The sequence below is a fragment of the Microtus pennsylvanicus genome, chromosome 14 (genome assembly GCF_037038515.1).
Source record: "Microtus pennsylvanicus isolate mMicPen1 chromosome 14, mMicPen1.hap1, whole genome shotgun sequence".
In the NCBI taxonomy this organism is placed as follows: Eukaryota; Metazoa; Chordata; class Mammalia; order Rodentia; family Cricetidae; genus Microtus; species Microtus pennsylvanicus.
Window position 1 is genome coordinate 6,929,987 of NC_134592.1, and position 16,982 is coordinate 6,946,968.

Here is a 16,982-nt window from a genome sequence, read left to right on the forward strand (position 1 = left end):
AGAGATGACTCGAGGGTAAAGTGCTGATCATTTGAGTTCAAGTCCATGGTGGAAGCAAAGAACCAGTTCCTTCAAGTTGTTCTCTGACCTCTACAAGTTTGCTGTTACACATGTGCCCATACATATACATAATAAATAATGGTAATAAAAAGCAGTAATGCTGGGATGGTCAGATGGCTCATCGGATAAGAGCACTAGATGCTCTTCTAAAGAACCTGGGCTCAATTCCCAGCAACCACATGGAGTTTACAACTACCTGTAACTCCTGTTCTTACGGATCTGATACCTTCACAAAGACATACATGCAGGCAAAATACCAATGCACATAAAGTAAAAATAAATAAATAATTTTGAAAGAATTATAATGCTAATACTCAAACACTACAACCCACATAACTGACAAGGTGAGGCCAGCAGTTCTCACTCTGATACCAGTTTACAACATCTGAGCATTAAATTTTTGTTTGTTTGTTTTCCGAGACAGGATTTCTCTGTGTAGCCCTGCTATCCTGCAATTCACTCTAAGATTATCAGGCTGGCCTCAAGCTCACAGGGATCAGCCTACCTCTGCCTCCCGAGCACTGGAATTAAAGGTGTGAACCACCACTATCCGGCTACTAAATAAAATCTTAATGACTATTCATATAGGCACTGTGTCTGCACACTGTTCTTAAAGAGAAAAAAAGGAAAACATATACATACCTCTCATTCTGGAAGCAATATAAATGTGCTTACCTCCACTTGCATATTCCATGATTAAGTAGAGTGTTTTTTCTGTTTCAATGACCTCGAACAACTTCACTGAAGGGAAAGGAGAGATGAGAAAAAAGAACAACTGTATGTACAAAACATGTACCTATAAGCTACAAATATACCCCAGTTATTTCCTGCTAAAGGTTTTAGAAAGCTGGCTCTTACATGCTTTTTAGGGATTAAAAAAATTCCCTGTTTTACAGAATTTTGTTAAAAAAATTTTTAAGCCAGGCGATGCTGGCCCAGACCAGTTCAAGGCCAGCCTGGTCTACAAGAGCTAGTTCCAGGACAGGTTCCAAAGCTACAGAGAAACCCTGTCTCGGAAAAAAAAAGAAAGAAAGAAAGAAAGAAAAATTACAAAAAAAAAAAAAGAAGAAGAAGAAGAAGAAGAAGAAGAAGAAGAAGAAGAAAAAGAAACCATAAAAATAAAGATTAGTTTTGGGTGTTGAGAATGTACTCAGCAGTCTGGCCATATGACTTCTTTCTCACTTCCACTCTTCCTGTTACCGTCTATGATGCTGTCTGTATAAGCTGTAAGTGGGCTGTCCTTCCATCAGCTCAACCCTGTTCTTCACTTTTCTTACCTATTACCCTTTGGCAAAGGCAAGCCCTTTCTTCTGTTACTATAATTTTAAGGAGACTTCTGTAACATGGGGAACTTAGGCAACTCTCAAAGAACTAGGTATCTTTCTTTGTTAATATTCTCAAAGTAAAACTAGAAATAATTAGAAGGGGGTTATACGACAATTAAATATTTTTTTTTCTTTTGTGGTACTGAGAATTGAATCTAGGGTCTCACAAATACTAGTCAAGCATTATCCCCAAACTTTTTCTTCTTCTTTTTTTTTTTTTGGTCTTTCAAGACAGGGTTTCTCTGTATCTTTGGAGTCTGTCCTGGAACTAGCTCTTGTAGACCAGGCTGGCCTCGAACTCACAGAGATCTGCCTGCCTCTGCCTCCTGAGTGCTGGGATTAAAGGCATGCACCGGCAACATTATCCCCAAACTTTTTAATACTTATTTTGAGATATGATCTAAATTACAAGGCTGGCCTTGATCTCATTCTGTAGTTTAGCCAAACTATGGATTTGATGTTTTCCCGCCTCAGCCTCCCTAGAATGTAAGATTACAGTTATGTGACAAAGGCAGCAAAAATAACATTTTTTTCTTTCCTCTGGAGCTGAGCTCTGAGGGCAGGGTCTTGGGCATGCTAGGGAAATATATCACAAGCAAATTTCCAACCCAAGCTTCTTTTATTTTTTATTTTTTCTTGATCTTTTGAGACAGGGTTTCTCTGTGGTTTTGGAGCCTGTCCAGGAACTAGCTCTTGTAGACCAGGCTGGTCTCGAACTCACAAAAATCCGCCTGCCTCTGCCTCCCAAGTGCTGGGATTAAAGACGTGTGCCACCACCGCCCAGGCCCCAAGCTTCTTTTAAAGAATGATTTTTAAACTGGGCGGTGGTGGTGCATGCCTTTAAATCTCAGCACTTGGATCTCTGTGAGTTCGAGACCAGCCTGGTCTACAAGAGCTAGTTCCAGGACAGGCTCCAAAGCTACAGAGAAACCCTGTCTCGAAAGACAAAAAAAAAAAAAAAGATTTTCAGAGGCTGGCCTGGTCTACATAGAGAGTTGCAGGACAGCCAGAGCTACACAGTAACTTTCTCTAAAAACCCAAACCCAAATAAAACAAAACAAACAACAACAACAAAAAAATGATTTTCAGGGGATGGGGGTCAGTGGGATTTTACTATGACAACTCCTTTCTTTAGACAGAACTTTCCATTTCTGCTAATTTATAAAGCTACAATACATCAATGAAAGGTAAACGTATTTCTAAAGGAATATGAAGTAAATCTCTGAAGCTATTAAGTCACTGTTGCACACATCTACTTAATTTTGTTATTTCCTTTAAATTTTCTCAAAAAATAGGATGCTAGTCATTTATAATTAAACATTTTTTTGATGATTTAGAAAGTAAAGGCAGTACTGGTAAGTATTTTTAATATGCAAAAGCAGATACTGGCTCTTTACTTTTTTTTCTTTTTATTCTTTACAATTTACTTATTTATTGTGTATACAGTGTTCTGCCTGCGTACCAAAAGAGAGCACCAGATTTTATTATAGTGGGTTGTGAGCCACCATGTGGTTGCTGGAAATTGAACTCAGGACTTCTGGAAGAGCAGTCAGTGCTCTTAACATCTGAGCCATCTCTCCAGCCCTACACACTAGCTCTTCTGAGAAAATTATCTTAATGCAATATGAATTGAAAAAAATTAAATTTAGCCAGGTGGTGGCAGCGCACACCTTTAACCCCAGCAGGGAGACAGAGACCAGCAGATCTTGAGTTCAAGGTGAGTTCTAGGACAGCCAGGGCTACGTAAAGAAACCCTGTCAAAAAGAAACCCTGTCATCAAACACAAGAAAACAAACAAATAAACAAAGAACCAAAACAAAACAAAATTTAAATTTATCACATTTAGTAAACAGAGCACTGGGATTAATGAGAGTTTATTTTACACTTGCCTAGTACACAGAGGTACACTTTGATCCCACAGACAGTAGTGATCAAATATTTAGAGATGAAATTCTGAGCAGTAGTGATAAAGTAAATTTTGATGAAAATTTTGAATCTAAAATCCAAAATTTGGGGCTGTAGAGATAGAGGGCTGGGTGGGTAAGAGCACTGACTGCTTTTCCAGAGGACCCAGGTTCAATTCCCAGCACCCACATGGCACCTTATAAGTTTATGTAAATCCAGTCCCTGGGCGACCCTAACACCTTCACAACATTGCACATAAAATAAGGTTTTATGTCAGATGGTGGTGGTGCACACCTTTAATCCCAGCACTATAGGTGTGTGTGTGGGGGGGGGAAGCAGAGGTAGGCAGATCTCTGTGAGTTCAAGGCCAGCCTGAACTCACAAGAGCTAGTTCTAGGACAGGCTCCAAAGCTACAGAGAAACTCTGTCTTGAAAAAAACCAAAAAACTAACCCAAACCAAACCAACAAAAAATCCAAATTTTAATGACTATCCTTAAAGTGTTGAAATAAAAAACAAAGGAAGGGCTTCTTTCCGTTGTTGTACTTATTGTAGTTTTTCTTTTTCTCTAACTATATATTTATGGATTCTCACATGTATATTTTTTCATTAATATCGCTTCAGGGTGAGAGTAGCATTTTCTGCATAGTACTGCATAAAACAACGTTTTTTATTTACATATTGTATATGCATTGGTTCTTTGTCTATAACTATGTCTGTGTAAGGGTGTCAGATCCCCCTGGAAATAGAATTACAAACAGTTGTGAGCTGCCATGTGGGTACTGGGAATTGAACCTGGGTCCTCTGTAAGAACAAGTGCTCGTAACTGCTGAGTCATCTCTCCAGCCCCAAGAATGTTTTAAATGACAGTGACTAATTTAATCAAATTGAGTGTAATCTATTTGCTTAAGTATATACTCAAATTTAAAAAATTCAATGTGGTGCTAGGCGTTGGTGGCACAGGGCTTTATAATTCTAGCACTTCGGAGGCAGAGGGAGGTAGTTCTCTGCAAGTCTGACTGAGGCCAGCCTGGTCTACAGAGTGAGTTCCAGAATCATCAGGGCTACACAGAGAAACCCTGTCTCAAAAAACAAAAACAAAAAAAATTCGGTGTGGAAACTTTTTGTCTTCTGCAGCTATATGTTATTTTTCTTTTCTGAGGAATTCATAGGTTCTCCAAAACATGACATTACCTATCTCATTTACTCTTGAAATATTTTAGAAAAAGGAGCATTGTTTTATAGAAACGCAGTTACATTATTTAAAAACCCTATTAGGATATATAGAATCAAAAGTTTTCATAGGTGTGCATGTTGGTCAATTTGTATGTTTCGTTTTGGTCCCACAATTAAGAGGACAGAAAAGGGTTCTTTCCTTGTCTTTAACCACCTATCACAGTTAAGCACATGAAGGACAAGCAAATAGCTCCTATACCAATTTCGTTAGATAATATTATTCCATCTTTTATATACTACTTCGTGTAAATATTTTCTTAGGAACACAGACACAGCAAATTTCTTTGAAAATATTATCAACTAATGAAATACAATTAGATTTCCCAATACACTAAAAAAAATTAATCAGCCTGATTATACATACTCCTATGGCATTAAAGCTTAAGAGGTGGCCCAGTGTTTAAGAGCACTGACTGCTCCCCAGAGGACCTGGGTTCAATTCCCAGCACTCATATGGCAGCTCACAACTCTCTGTAACTCTAGTTCCAGGAGATCTGACACTCTCACACAAATATACATACATGTAAACAAAACACCAATAAAGTAAACAATTTTTTTTAAAAAAAACGTAAGTCAAAATGTTTAATCCCTGTAATTTCAAAGAGCTAGTACAAACAGTAACTTGTATATATTTTATTAAAAATATACCTGGCTTGGGGGAAGCTTCCTATCACTTCAGAAATACACGTTTAGCTTTATGACACATTTTCAAGACTTCCAAGTATTTAAGAAAATGGAAAGTACCTATGTTTGGATGATTTAAAATCTTCATTATTCTTACTTCTCTGAAGAGCTAAAAAATAAAGAAAAAGACAAACCCCTATGTTATTAAATGTTATACTCTGCTTACAGTAAAAATTTAAGTTTTTCTTAGATAACTGCTTCATTATTTATACTACCCTATTCCTAAGAACAAAATAATACAGAAATTCAAAGTACATTTATAACTCATTACCAAGCAGTATTCCAAAATGTTTCCATTAATGGAAATGGCAGCAGTCCTGAGGGGAACAGGAACCACACTCTGAATTTATTTTCGCTTTTTTTTTTTTGTTTTGTTTTTTTTAAGACGGGGTTTCTCTGTAGCTTTGGAGCCTGTCCTGGAACTAGCTCTTGTAGACTAGGCTGGCCTCGCAGAGATCTGCCTGCCTCTGCTTCCCAAGTGCTGGGATTAAAGGCGTGCGCCACCAACGCCCTGCTTATTTTGGCATCTTAAAAACAGTTTGTGATTAAACTTTATGTTAACAGTTTGTGAATAAACTCTGATTCATTATCTATAACTACGAGCCAATAAAAACCTATGCAATCCATGGGGCTGGAGAGATGGCCCAGCGGTTAAGAGAACTGCTTGTTCTTACAGAGGTCCTAAGTTCAATTCCCAGCACCCACATGGCAGCTCACAACCATCTGGCCTGTAGAACACTGTATACTTAATAAACAATTTTTTAAGCAATATAGAATAGGTCCTTTCTTCTTTTACTTTTTTTTTTTTTTTTTTTTTTTTTTTTGGTTTTTGAAGACAGGGTTTCTCTGTAGCTTTGGAGTCTTTCCTGGAACTAGCTCTTGTAGACCAGGCTGGCCTCGAACTCACAGAGATCCGCCTGCCTCTGCCTCCCCAGTGCTGAATTAAAGGCGTGCGCAGTCACCACAACCCAGCAATATGGGTCCTCTTGAGCCACACCTCACATGCGGCTACACTTACTGTGCAACTCGTTTTAGCCAATGTGATAGTAGCAAAATCAAAGTGAGCCGAGCAGGAAAATTTGGCCATCAGGTTCTCCCATCTTAGATCTGTGTGAAGCTTCTCCTACCTCTTTCAGGATGAGGAGGTAATACAGAGAAAGACTCTCCTCGGACCTAAGCCTATGCCAATCCAACAGCACACAGCTACACCAGTTAACCAAGATAAGACCGTTACACAACTGGCTCAAGCAGGATATACAGAAATGTACAAAGAAAAGACAAGTGTGTGGTGGAAAAACATGCTGGCAAATAAAGGCAATTATTCTTTAGAGGATTTAAAAAAATATTTATCTTATAGATATGAGTGTTCTGCCTGCATGCAAGTGCTGCAGAGACCAGAGAGTGTATTAGATCCCCAAGAACTATAGTTACAGATGACTATGAGCCACCTCATGGGTGCTAGGAACCAACCTGTGTCCTCTGAAAGAAAAGCCATTTCTCTTAACTACTGAGCCTTTTTCTTTATCTTCCTACCCAGTCAAGGTCCAAGTACATAGCTGGCTTGCATAAAACTTGCTAAGTAGATCAGGGTAGCCTTGAACTCATAGAAAGCTACCTGCCTCTGCTTCCCAAATACTAGGATGACAAGTCAAGCACCATCACACCCTTTGTTAGGACTGGTTTTTGCTTTTTGCTGTTTTCAATTGTAATGAATTTGGGGTAACTGTCTAAATGTTAAGTAGATCAGAACTTCACAAAGCTATGCTTCTTCTCGGCTGCAATCCCACAGAGCTCTTAGTCCTCTGTTAAGAGTGAAGGTAAGGAAGTTAGGGAACTTACAGCAGGGCTCCTTAAGTGCCATGAACAGTAGTGTGCTGGGTCAGCAGAGGATTACTGTCTGCAGTACTAGAGACTGAACCTAGGACCTAAGGCAAGTGTTCTATCACTGAGGTACATCACCAGCCCACTATCTCACTTTTATTTTAAGACAGTGTCTTAATTTTCCAAGCCAGCCTGGAACACATTCTGTAGAGTAGGTTACGTTAAAATCATGGTGAGTTTCCTGCCTCAGTTTCCCAAAAAGCTGGGATTACAGACACGGGCTATAGTATCTGGTGACTGTTTTCTTTTCAAAGCTAGTGTTTGTTTTGGAGCCACTGTTGGTACTTGAGAGTTCTGCAGCAGTGATGGCCTTTTTGGTATCTTGAGGAAATCCTAGTTATGGGATACTCAAGGAATTATCTATTTTACAGGTAGAGAGAACCAGTTAGTGCTCTTCATGGGGTCTGCAGTACTCCTTGACACTAGGCTACTTGGGGGCACTGTTGCTTCAGCTTTTATAAATCAGTAGTTTTCAGGGGCTGGAGGGTTGGCTCAATGGTTAAGAGCACTCGTTACTATTGCAGAGAACCAGGATTCGATTCTCAGCACCCATATAGCAATTCACAACTGTCTGTAACTATAGTCCCAGGGGATCTAACACCCTCCTCTGACCTCAGTGAGAATCAGACATAATACCATGCACAAACATATGCAGGCAGGTCAACACACAAAATAATGTTAAAGGAAAAACAAAACAGTAGCCTTCAGAACTCTGTACATTGGATTCATCTGTGGATTCTTTTTTAAAGACCAAAGCTTTCTTCCCCAGATAGGTACTTTCCTCCCAGGAGCTCCTGGCTTTAAGGGTTGGGACAATAGTGACAGTGCATTAGAATGAGAATGGCCTGGGACAGACATACTCTTCTATGAGGCAGACTTTAAAATTTTTAATTAATTTATTCATTTTATTTATTTATTTATTCTCTTAGGTTTTTTGAGACAGGGTTTCTGTGTAGCCTTGGCTGTCATGAAACTTGTCCTATAGTCCTGGCTGGTCCTAAATTCACAGAGATCTCCTGCCTTTGCCTCCTAACCCTGAGTGCTGGGATTAAATATATGCACCAACAGTACCTGGCCTATTCATTTTACTTAATGCATGTTTTGCCATCTCTCTAGCCACAACACAGCCTTTTTTAACGAAAATTCCTTCCCCATGAGTCCTGTAAGTCCTGAGGATTGCTTCTACCTGCACTGCTAATTCCTTCCTTCCCTCTGTGGGACTCTTAGGAACATCTCCTGGACTTCCTTCTCCAACAGCTCAATACAGACCACTTACAACATCCTGGTCATAGAATAATTGTTAATCTTTTTTCCCCTTCTTTTTCTTTTCTTTGCTATTGTCTTCTTTCTTGACTCTCCTGCACTGATCTGTAGCAGGCTGGCTTCAAAGATGGTATCTACCATAAAAGAGAATTTTCTAATTTTTATTTATGTGTATTTATATGTATGGTGTTTAGTCTGCATGTATGAATGTGTACCACATGTGCCTGAAGAAACTAGAAGCTGTTGTCTCCTGGAACTGGAACTAGAGATGGTTGCGAGCAGTTATGCGAGTGCTGGAAGTAAAACCTGGGTCCCCTGGAAGAGCAAAAAGCCTCAACTATGAACCATTGCTTTAGCCAAGACAAAAGTATTTTTCAGAGCTGTCTGTCATATATAAACACAGCGTATCCATCGTCAATATCTGAAGTAGAGATTAAGACCCAAGGAACCATTTTCTAAGAGTTCGGCAACTACTAAACTAACCCAAGCTTGCTAAGAATACCTGAGCCTTACATTTGCTCTCAACATATCAGACAGAAGGAAGATGATATTCAACAAGTGGTAGACACGTCAACCTTTTGAAAAGAGAGCACAGGGTGTTCCACCTGCCCTTTGGCTGGTGACATTTCCTATCAGGGTTAGTCTTTTGAGTTTTTGCTGCACTCAGTATGTGTTAACAGAGTTAAGACCCTCTAGCACAGAGCCATATACCTGCCATTAACTCTTAAGTCACATTACTGTTCCTTGGCTAATCCTACTTCTGTTTAGTTCTCAAGAAATTGGGCTAGTCTCCCTTTGAGCTTCAGAGGAACTAGAATCCCAGTCTGAGAAGCTAGAACAAAAGGAATGCCAAAGTTGTGGGTTCCAGGCCAAGCCGGGCTATTATAGCAAGACTGCCTTTTAAAAAATTGCTTTTTAATTCATTAACCAACCAACCAAATTAAAACAAATAAAGGAGAGGGAGAAATAGTGGCTGATAAGTCCAGCACTTCAAAGGAGGATCACATGGACCTAGAAGTTTGAGACCAGCCTAGGCAGCATAAGGATATCCTGTCTCCAAAAAGAAGACATTTTAGCAAGGCTAGGAAGATGGGTCAGTAGTTAAGAGCACTTAGTGCTCTTGTAGAGGACCAAGATTTGATTCCTGACACTTACATGGTGGCTCAAAACCATCTGTAAATCAGTCCTATAGAATACAACAGGTACGTATGTGATACACATACATGCACATGGGCAAAACATTCATACACTAAAATAAATAACACCAAATGTTCTACCACTTAGTCTACAGCAACAACTTGGAAGGAGAATTCTCCACTGAACAATCTTTGCCTCTGTCTTGCTTAATATTTTAAATGGGTGAAAACTTCTCACCTAATTTAGACAGCACAAAAGTAGTGACAGTTAACAAAAAAGGTCATGGCTCAAAAATGTCCCAAATAGGACTGGGGATGTAGCTCAGGGATACATTACCTACACCTACAACACACACGCTGACACATACAAGTCCAAGCTACAGAAAAAAAGCATTTTAGCAAGAACCATGTAACTTGGGTAAAGAAAACAACCAATTTAAGAACACTATAAAATAAGCCTATGTTAAGGGCATCGCCTGTTGAGTAACCAAGAGTCTGAGCATTTACTCTGCAGAAGGGAGAATTGAGAAGACCTCACAGGCTTGACAGTGGGTTTTGCTTCTGGAGCTCCATATGGTGAGACAGAGAACAGTGTTACAGACATAAAGACAGATGCTCATCTACAGCAAGGGAGGAAAGCTGTCTAACAACAGTTGTTGGCCACCAGAAAAAGACGCTGTGGGAGGGGAAGACTGGCCAACAAACCAGTCAGCAATCAGGGTTACATTGTAAAAATAACTATTTTATTACATGTTATAAATGTCTTGTTCTTAATTAGATGGTTCCAGTTTAAGAAAAAGATGGCTGTCTGTATCACAGCGGTGACAAGTTGTTGTCCCAGAGAAGACAGAATTGAGACCTCTGAAAGCCTACGGCTGGTACTCCCCAGTCTTTGTGCATCAACACTGAAAATTCCTATGTACTTCTTCACCCAGGAAGGGTGTAGGTCAAGGCCTAGGTAAAATTTTATAGCACAGCACTGGGGTCAGCTGTACTTATCTGATGGTATCAGAGTCACGTAGAGGACAGGACATTTCTTAAATAAACTACTCCAAAGATGTTGCCCCTTCTGAGATCCATCACAATATGCAGTCACACAGGGAGCACCAGAGTTAGTTAGGAGGCAGTGGCAGGCAGGGAAAGCGAGGAGTCAAGCCTTTATTATGGCTTCCACAGGAAAGGCAAACCAGAGCAAGGCACCTGCTTGGACTGGCTATCTAGGATAATCTCAGAAACTCTGAGATACAGATAGTCTCTAGTTGACACCTGGTCATAGGGTATACTTAAGGGCCAGACAGAGGTGGTTTCAAATACAGGCTCTGAATTTTCTGGTTTGCATATTAAAGGCACACGTAAGGGACAGTAATTTGTTATCTCTAAGAATTAGCTTACCCAGGGTAGAGCTAGTAAGGCCCCAGATAGCAAATAATCATGACTAAAAGGAAATTAATACAGTGCATACAGCCTGCTTCGTTTTCTTCATAACATTTTCCAAGAAAGTAAGAACTTCACCAAGAAAGTAAGTACCCACAATCACAGAACAGTTCCTGACATACAGTAGGCATTTAAATGTTTACTGAATGAATGAATGTAGATTAAAAACATGGCTTGAGCCAAGCTGTGGTGGTGCACACCTTTATTTCCAGCACTCAGGAGGCAGAGGCAAGCGGGTGGATCTCCGTAACTTCAAGGCCAGCATGGTCTACAAAGGGAGTTCTGGACAGCTAGGGCTACACAGAGAAACCTTGTCTCAAAACCCCTCTGCCCCCCAAAAAAGTCTTGGAATCCGGGAGGTAGTGGCACACGCCTTTAATTCCAGCACTCAGGAGGCAGAGGCAAGCGAATCTCTACAAATTTGAGGCCAGCCTAGTCTACAGAGCAAGTTCTTGGACAGTTAGGGTTACAGAGAGAAATACTGTCTCCAAAAACCAAAGAAGAAAAAAGAAAAGAAAACATGGCCTGAGAGGAGGTAGGGTATAAATCTGCTTCTTTCAGCTACCTAAAATATTTTCTCAGACTCAAACTACTGACCGACCTCTTTACAGTTCCTCAAACAGGAAGCCTAAGCTCAGTTCTTATCTAGGGTTTTTAAAATCCTAAATCAGGAAAAGTTAATTATAAAAGTGCGGCATAATGGAGCAGAAACTGCCTATAATCTGGAGACGTTATTTTTTGTTTGTTTTTGTTCTGCATCATCACTGACTAGATGGAGGGCTTGACCATATCAATTTTTCAAATTTCTTCAGTGGAAAATAAGAGGGCAATAAGACCCATCTAAGTGAAGGTGAAAATATGCCCATTAGAATAGGTAATATGAAAAGTCCATTGTCTTTTTTATTCTTCAAAGATATCTCTACAGTGTTCTACCTGCATGTGTACTTGCAAATCAAAGAGGGCACCAGATCTCATTATAGATGGCTGTAAGTCACTATGTGGTTACTGGGAATTGAACTCAGAAACTCTGGAAGAGCAGTCAGTGCTCTAACCATTGAGCCATCTCTCCAGCCCAAAAAAGTCCACTGTCTTTAAGAGAAGAACACAGAGAGGTATAGTCTAATATGTGATGAAAACAAAAACCTATGTCGACCAATACACAAGAGCAATTCCAGCATGGCTTTATCAATGGTTCTTTCACATATGTAACAGGATGAATAACTGACAAAAGTATTCATCATTCATCAATTAGGGCAGATTATTACTTAATCTCCCTGCCTCCCTCATCTTAACAGGGTCTATTGGAGAGTGTGGAGTAGTACACAGCTTTGATCCATCACTTCAGAGGCAGAGAAGCAAGTGGATTTCTGTAAGGTCCAGGCCACCCTGGTCTACAAAACAAGTTCTAGGCCAGCCAGGGCTACGTAGTGAAACTCTTGTCATAAAACAAAAACAATAAACCAGATAGAAAGAAAGAATGAGGATCTGCCTCAAGACTAAACATGCAAATATTAATAATTATTGTCCTACAAAAGAGACCTAATTGTAAACTACCATGCACTTCCTAAATGTCACTTATTTCCTATGAGAGGAATAATTTTAAATACACCAAACACTTTTCCCACTCCTACAGACCCTCACCAAAATCCAAGCAAACAACAACTACTCAGCAGAGAGCAAGGCCTACAGTGTTCTTATGATATGTTAAGTTATGTTCTGAGCTTTGCTAAAAGCTCTAAGAATGAATTTACTTTTTTCCAACCCCCTACAATGTGTTTGAAAAGACCCAGACAATGACATGACTTATCCCACAGTAGGCAGGACTGAAGCCTGATTTCAGTCCATGCAGTCTGTCTTACACATGCTCTAAGCCTTACTCCTTTGTTGACAGTCTACTCAAGACTGAAGGAAAATACTTTGACTCTAGATGGGTTACACCTAGTATACAGACATGCCTCAATAAAGTGGTGCACACCTTTAATCCTAGCACCCGGAAGGAAGAGACAGACAGATCTCTTAAGTTTCATGCTAGCCACATAGTGAATTACAGGATAACCAGGGCCATGTACAGAAACCCTGTCTCAATAAATAAAATAAAGGAATGAATGAACAAAGTCTTGGAATTTTGAAAAGGTAAGCTTTTTTGTCTAAAAAATGAACTACGATCTCTGAATACGGAGTAAATGTAGTATAGAGGTTGGAGGAAAACCTTGGCATCATTCCTCAGGTGTCACCCACTCTAACATGGTGGTTTATGGTTGGGGTCTCTTACTAGCCAAGAACTTGGAAAGCAGACTAGGCTGGCCAGCTCTATCATTCACTCATTTATTTGTGGTCAGGGTCTCTCACTGGCCTGAAAACTGCCAAGTACATTAGACTGACCAGTTATCAAGAGCCACCTGTCTCTGTCTCCCCAGGGCTAGGATTTATAAACCTACTACCACACCCAGCTTTAAGACTTTCTGCTTTTTATTTAAATTTATTTATATACATAAATATTACAGAAATTCATTAAAAACTGACCTAAAACCTTAGCAATTAAAAGTAGTAGAAGGTGAAAAGTATACAATGGGGAAAAAGAAATCTACATTTATCCTTTATCTGATGATTATGCACTCAGTGGTTAGAAAAAGAGACTCAAAATTTCGGGTTTACTTATATGTATTCAGTAAAGTTATCTGACTCAGTGTGCCAGCCTGAATATAATAAGATCAACACCATTCTAAAATATATTCAAAAATGTCTGGGTGATCTGGTGAACCTCTTCTAGTGATGGCAACATTAACGAACTACACAGTTGATGGACAAATGTGACTAAATAGATAGTTGAATATACTGTTTGTGAGGGCTTAGTGGCTCAGATTTGTAATCTCAGGACTCTGGGAGGCAGAGACAAGAGAACAGTCACAAGCTCAAATCCAGCTTAAGCTACATAATAAGACCCTGTTTAAAAACAAAAACAAAATAAAGCAAACAAAAATATATCGAGAGAATTGTTACCAGTGTGTATACAATTGTGAATGATAACCACCCAGGAAAAGCTATTAGAACAAGCCTCAAAAATGGCCAAAGTTGTCATTTTTCAAAAACAACTCACTGTTAAAAAAACTGAAAACAAATATATAAAGACAGCTTATAGTTTATTTTATCATTAAAAAAAGACTACTCGATACGCCTTTAATCCCAACACTTAGGAGGCAGAGTAGGCGGATCTCGTAAAACAGCCAGCCTGGACTAGAGTTGAGTTCCACTACAACCGGGGCTACAGAGAGAAACTTTGTCTTGGGGAAAAAAAGAAAAAGAAAAGAAAAAAGGCTACTTATTTAATACACTTGGTGACTTTGAGGCCAGCCAGGATCACTTATTCAGACCTGGTAAGAAAGAAAGAAAAAGAAGAAGGGGGGGGAGAAAGGCAGGCAGGGAAAGAGAAAGCAAGCAAGCAAATAGAATTCATACTTCCGAACAAAGGACTGCGATATAATATTTATAGTATCAGATGAAATCTACCTCCTCCCTGGTCCTCTCCAAATAACAGATATCCAAAAAATTCAAGATAAAAATCACCATTAGGAATACAGTAGTAATTAAATTATGCATTACATACACCAAAGTAACTTACAACTGGAGAGTTCGAGGTTTACAAAGCTCTTTTATCTAAACTGTTTCATTAATACATCCACTTTAAGATGATGAAAATACTAATTAACAATCATTATGAGGTCTTGATATATTACCTAGGTGAGTTTCAAATATCTGGACTCAAAAGATTCTCCTATGCTGGCACTGCCAGTAGTTAACGCTACAGGCTACACCACCAACACTGGATCAAACTATCTCTATTTTAAAGATGAAAAACTTACTGGGCATGGGGGCACTTTTAATCTCAGCATTCATGTGGGAGAGCAAGGCAGAAGAACTCTAAGAGTGTGAGGACAGCCTCATCTATATAGAAAATTGCAGTCCAGTCAAGGATACAGTGAAACCCTGCCTCAAAAAAGCAACAACAACAACAACGAAAAAGACCTAAAACTGAAAAGTTTAATGACTTGTTCCTGGTCAAGTTAGACATTCAGTTAAGATAGATAAGAAGGATGGGATGCCTCAATGTGTAAAAGAACTTGCTTATGTAACCCAGACAACCTGAATTTTACCTCCAGAAAAGGAGAAAGCCACTCCACGCAGCTGTCCACTGACCTCTGCAAAGTACCATGGCACCCACACAACAATAATAAAGTTTTAAAAAGCCAAAGCAGAGTCAGATGGTGATGGTGGCACTCACATTTAATCCCAACATTGGGAGTCAGAGGCAGGTGGATCTCAGTCTACAAAGCAAGTTTTGGGACAGCCAAAGCTGCTACACAGAGAAATCAAAAAAAAAAAAAAAGTTTAACAAAGCCAAATGGTAGCAGTATGTATGTATTTTAAAATGATATATTGCCTGCCAGGCAGTGGTGGCACAGTCCTTTAATCCCAGCACTCAGGAGGCAGAGGCTGGCGGATCTCTGTAAATTCAAGGCCAGCCTGGTCTACAGAGTGAGTTCCAGGACAGCTAGGGTTTTTAAACATAGAAACCCTGTCTTGAATCATCTTAGAAAACAAACAAACAAAAAGTCCAATAGTCCTTTGCCTAAGGTTTAAACATTGTGGAAGAGAGGGCAGATTTTAGGAGCCAGAGGATCAGATAATTTGCCGTGAGACTGCATCTCCTAGTAACATCAGAAGCTACACCCATAGTCTCACTAACATGAATGCTGAAACATGAGCTGAACAAGGATAACACCAATAAATATGCCAAACCAGAGAAAAGACCAAGAAGCTTTAGCCCTACACAAAACTACAAATAACTGAGGAACACTGAGAGGAGAGGTAGTCTTCCCCAGGGAAGAGAATACATATTGGTTGTCCAGTGCCATATGGTCAGCCCTAAAAACATACAAGTGGCATTATATGAACTGAACAGGTTATAGTTAGGAATATATATATATGCATACAGTAACAATTGGAGAAAAAAGAAGCTATAAATTTAAAGGAGAGCACTGAGGGGTTTATTGGAGGGCTTGGATGGAAGAAAGGGAAGGGAGAAACGTTATAATTAAATTATAATAAAAAAAGACGTAAGTATCGCTAAACTGCTTAGTCTAGTCTCAAAGATGCTTGGCCTCAAACAATTTCCTTTCTCCAGTAGCCTCACAAGTAGCTAGGTCAAGAAAAAGTATATTTCTCAACTGAAAATATTTTGTATTTTTTAAAAATTCTTAGTCAAACATCTAAAATGACTGCTCTCAAATGAAGGTAACCCAACTATATTTATGAAAAATTCCATTTAACTTTCTGGGGAAAGAGGGAAATGCCTAATTAGAAAGCTTAGGCTGGCCTTAAACTTGTGAGGAGAGTTTCAACTTCTGTCTTCTAAATGCTGGGATTACAGGTATGCACCAGTGTTATGTTCAGCAAGCTATATTCACTAGAGGAAGAGAAAGCTTTGTTGCACTAACTACCAACAGTTAAAACATTTAAAAGGTAAATTATATAGCAATTAAAACAGAAAAATTAAAAATAGTAAATACTAGGTCAACATACCTTTTGAAGACTTGTTGGATTCAACTGAGTTTTGTCAATTATTTTTATTGCAACCTAGGGGGGAAAATTATTTACAGATTTTCAGAATTTGCTAATTATAGGCTAAACAGAGTTTTGTAAATTATCACACATATGGCATTGTTAAAAAGCAATCAAAAAAATAAATATTAGCTGGTTATTTACAAAGCAATTAGAACTTCTTAAGACTTTTGTGATTAAAGAGACTTCATGCAAACAGTATTATAACATTTTATATTTGTTAAGTACACAGAAGAGGGTGAAATAATCTCCTCTAGCCTTCCCCAAAAGTATTACAGAATGAATACACTTCAAAAATTATATGTAGTGTAGCAAATTCTTCACTTTGGAGGGGGGGTATTAGAGCTGACTAGACAGTCTTATTCCTGTTAGGCAAGTGTTGTCCTACTGACCTATTCCCCCCAACTCCCACTATTTACTGGGACTAATTTCAGTGAATT

At 39.1% G+C, this 16,982-nt stretch overlaps 1 protein-coding gene across 6 annotated transcripts in view; it reads right to left on the reverse strand.

Annotated features, from left to right (window-relative positions):
• Positions 1–16,982, reverse strand: part of Mark3 (microtubule affinity regulating kinase 3) — an 85,639-nt gene that overhangs the window by 46,214 nt on the left and 22,443 nt on the right. For all 6 annotated transcript variants that reach the window (XM_075948271.1, XM_075948270.1, XM_075948269.1 and 3 more), the window contains exons 3-5: positions 16,504–16,557; positions 5,270–5,318; positions 736–801 (exon numbers count right to left, since the gene is read on the reverse strand). In XM_075948271.1, the coding sequence (XP_075804386.1) occupies positions 736–801; positions 5,270–5,318; positions 16,504–16,557 (169 nt within the window). The remainder of the gene's footprint in view (positions 1–735; positions 802–5,269; positions 5,319–16,503; positions 16,558–16,982) is intronic.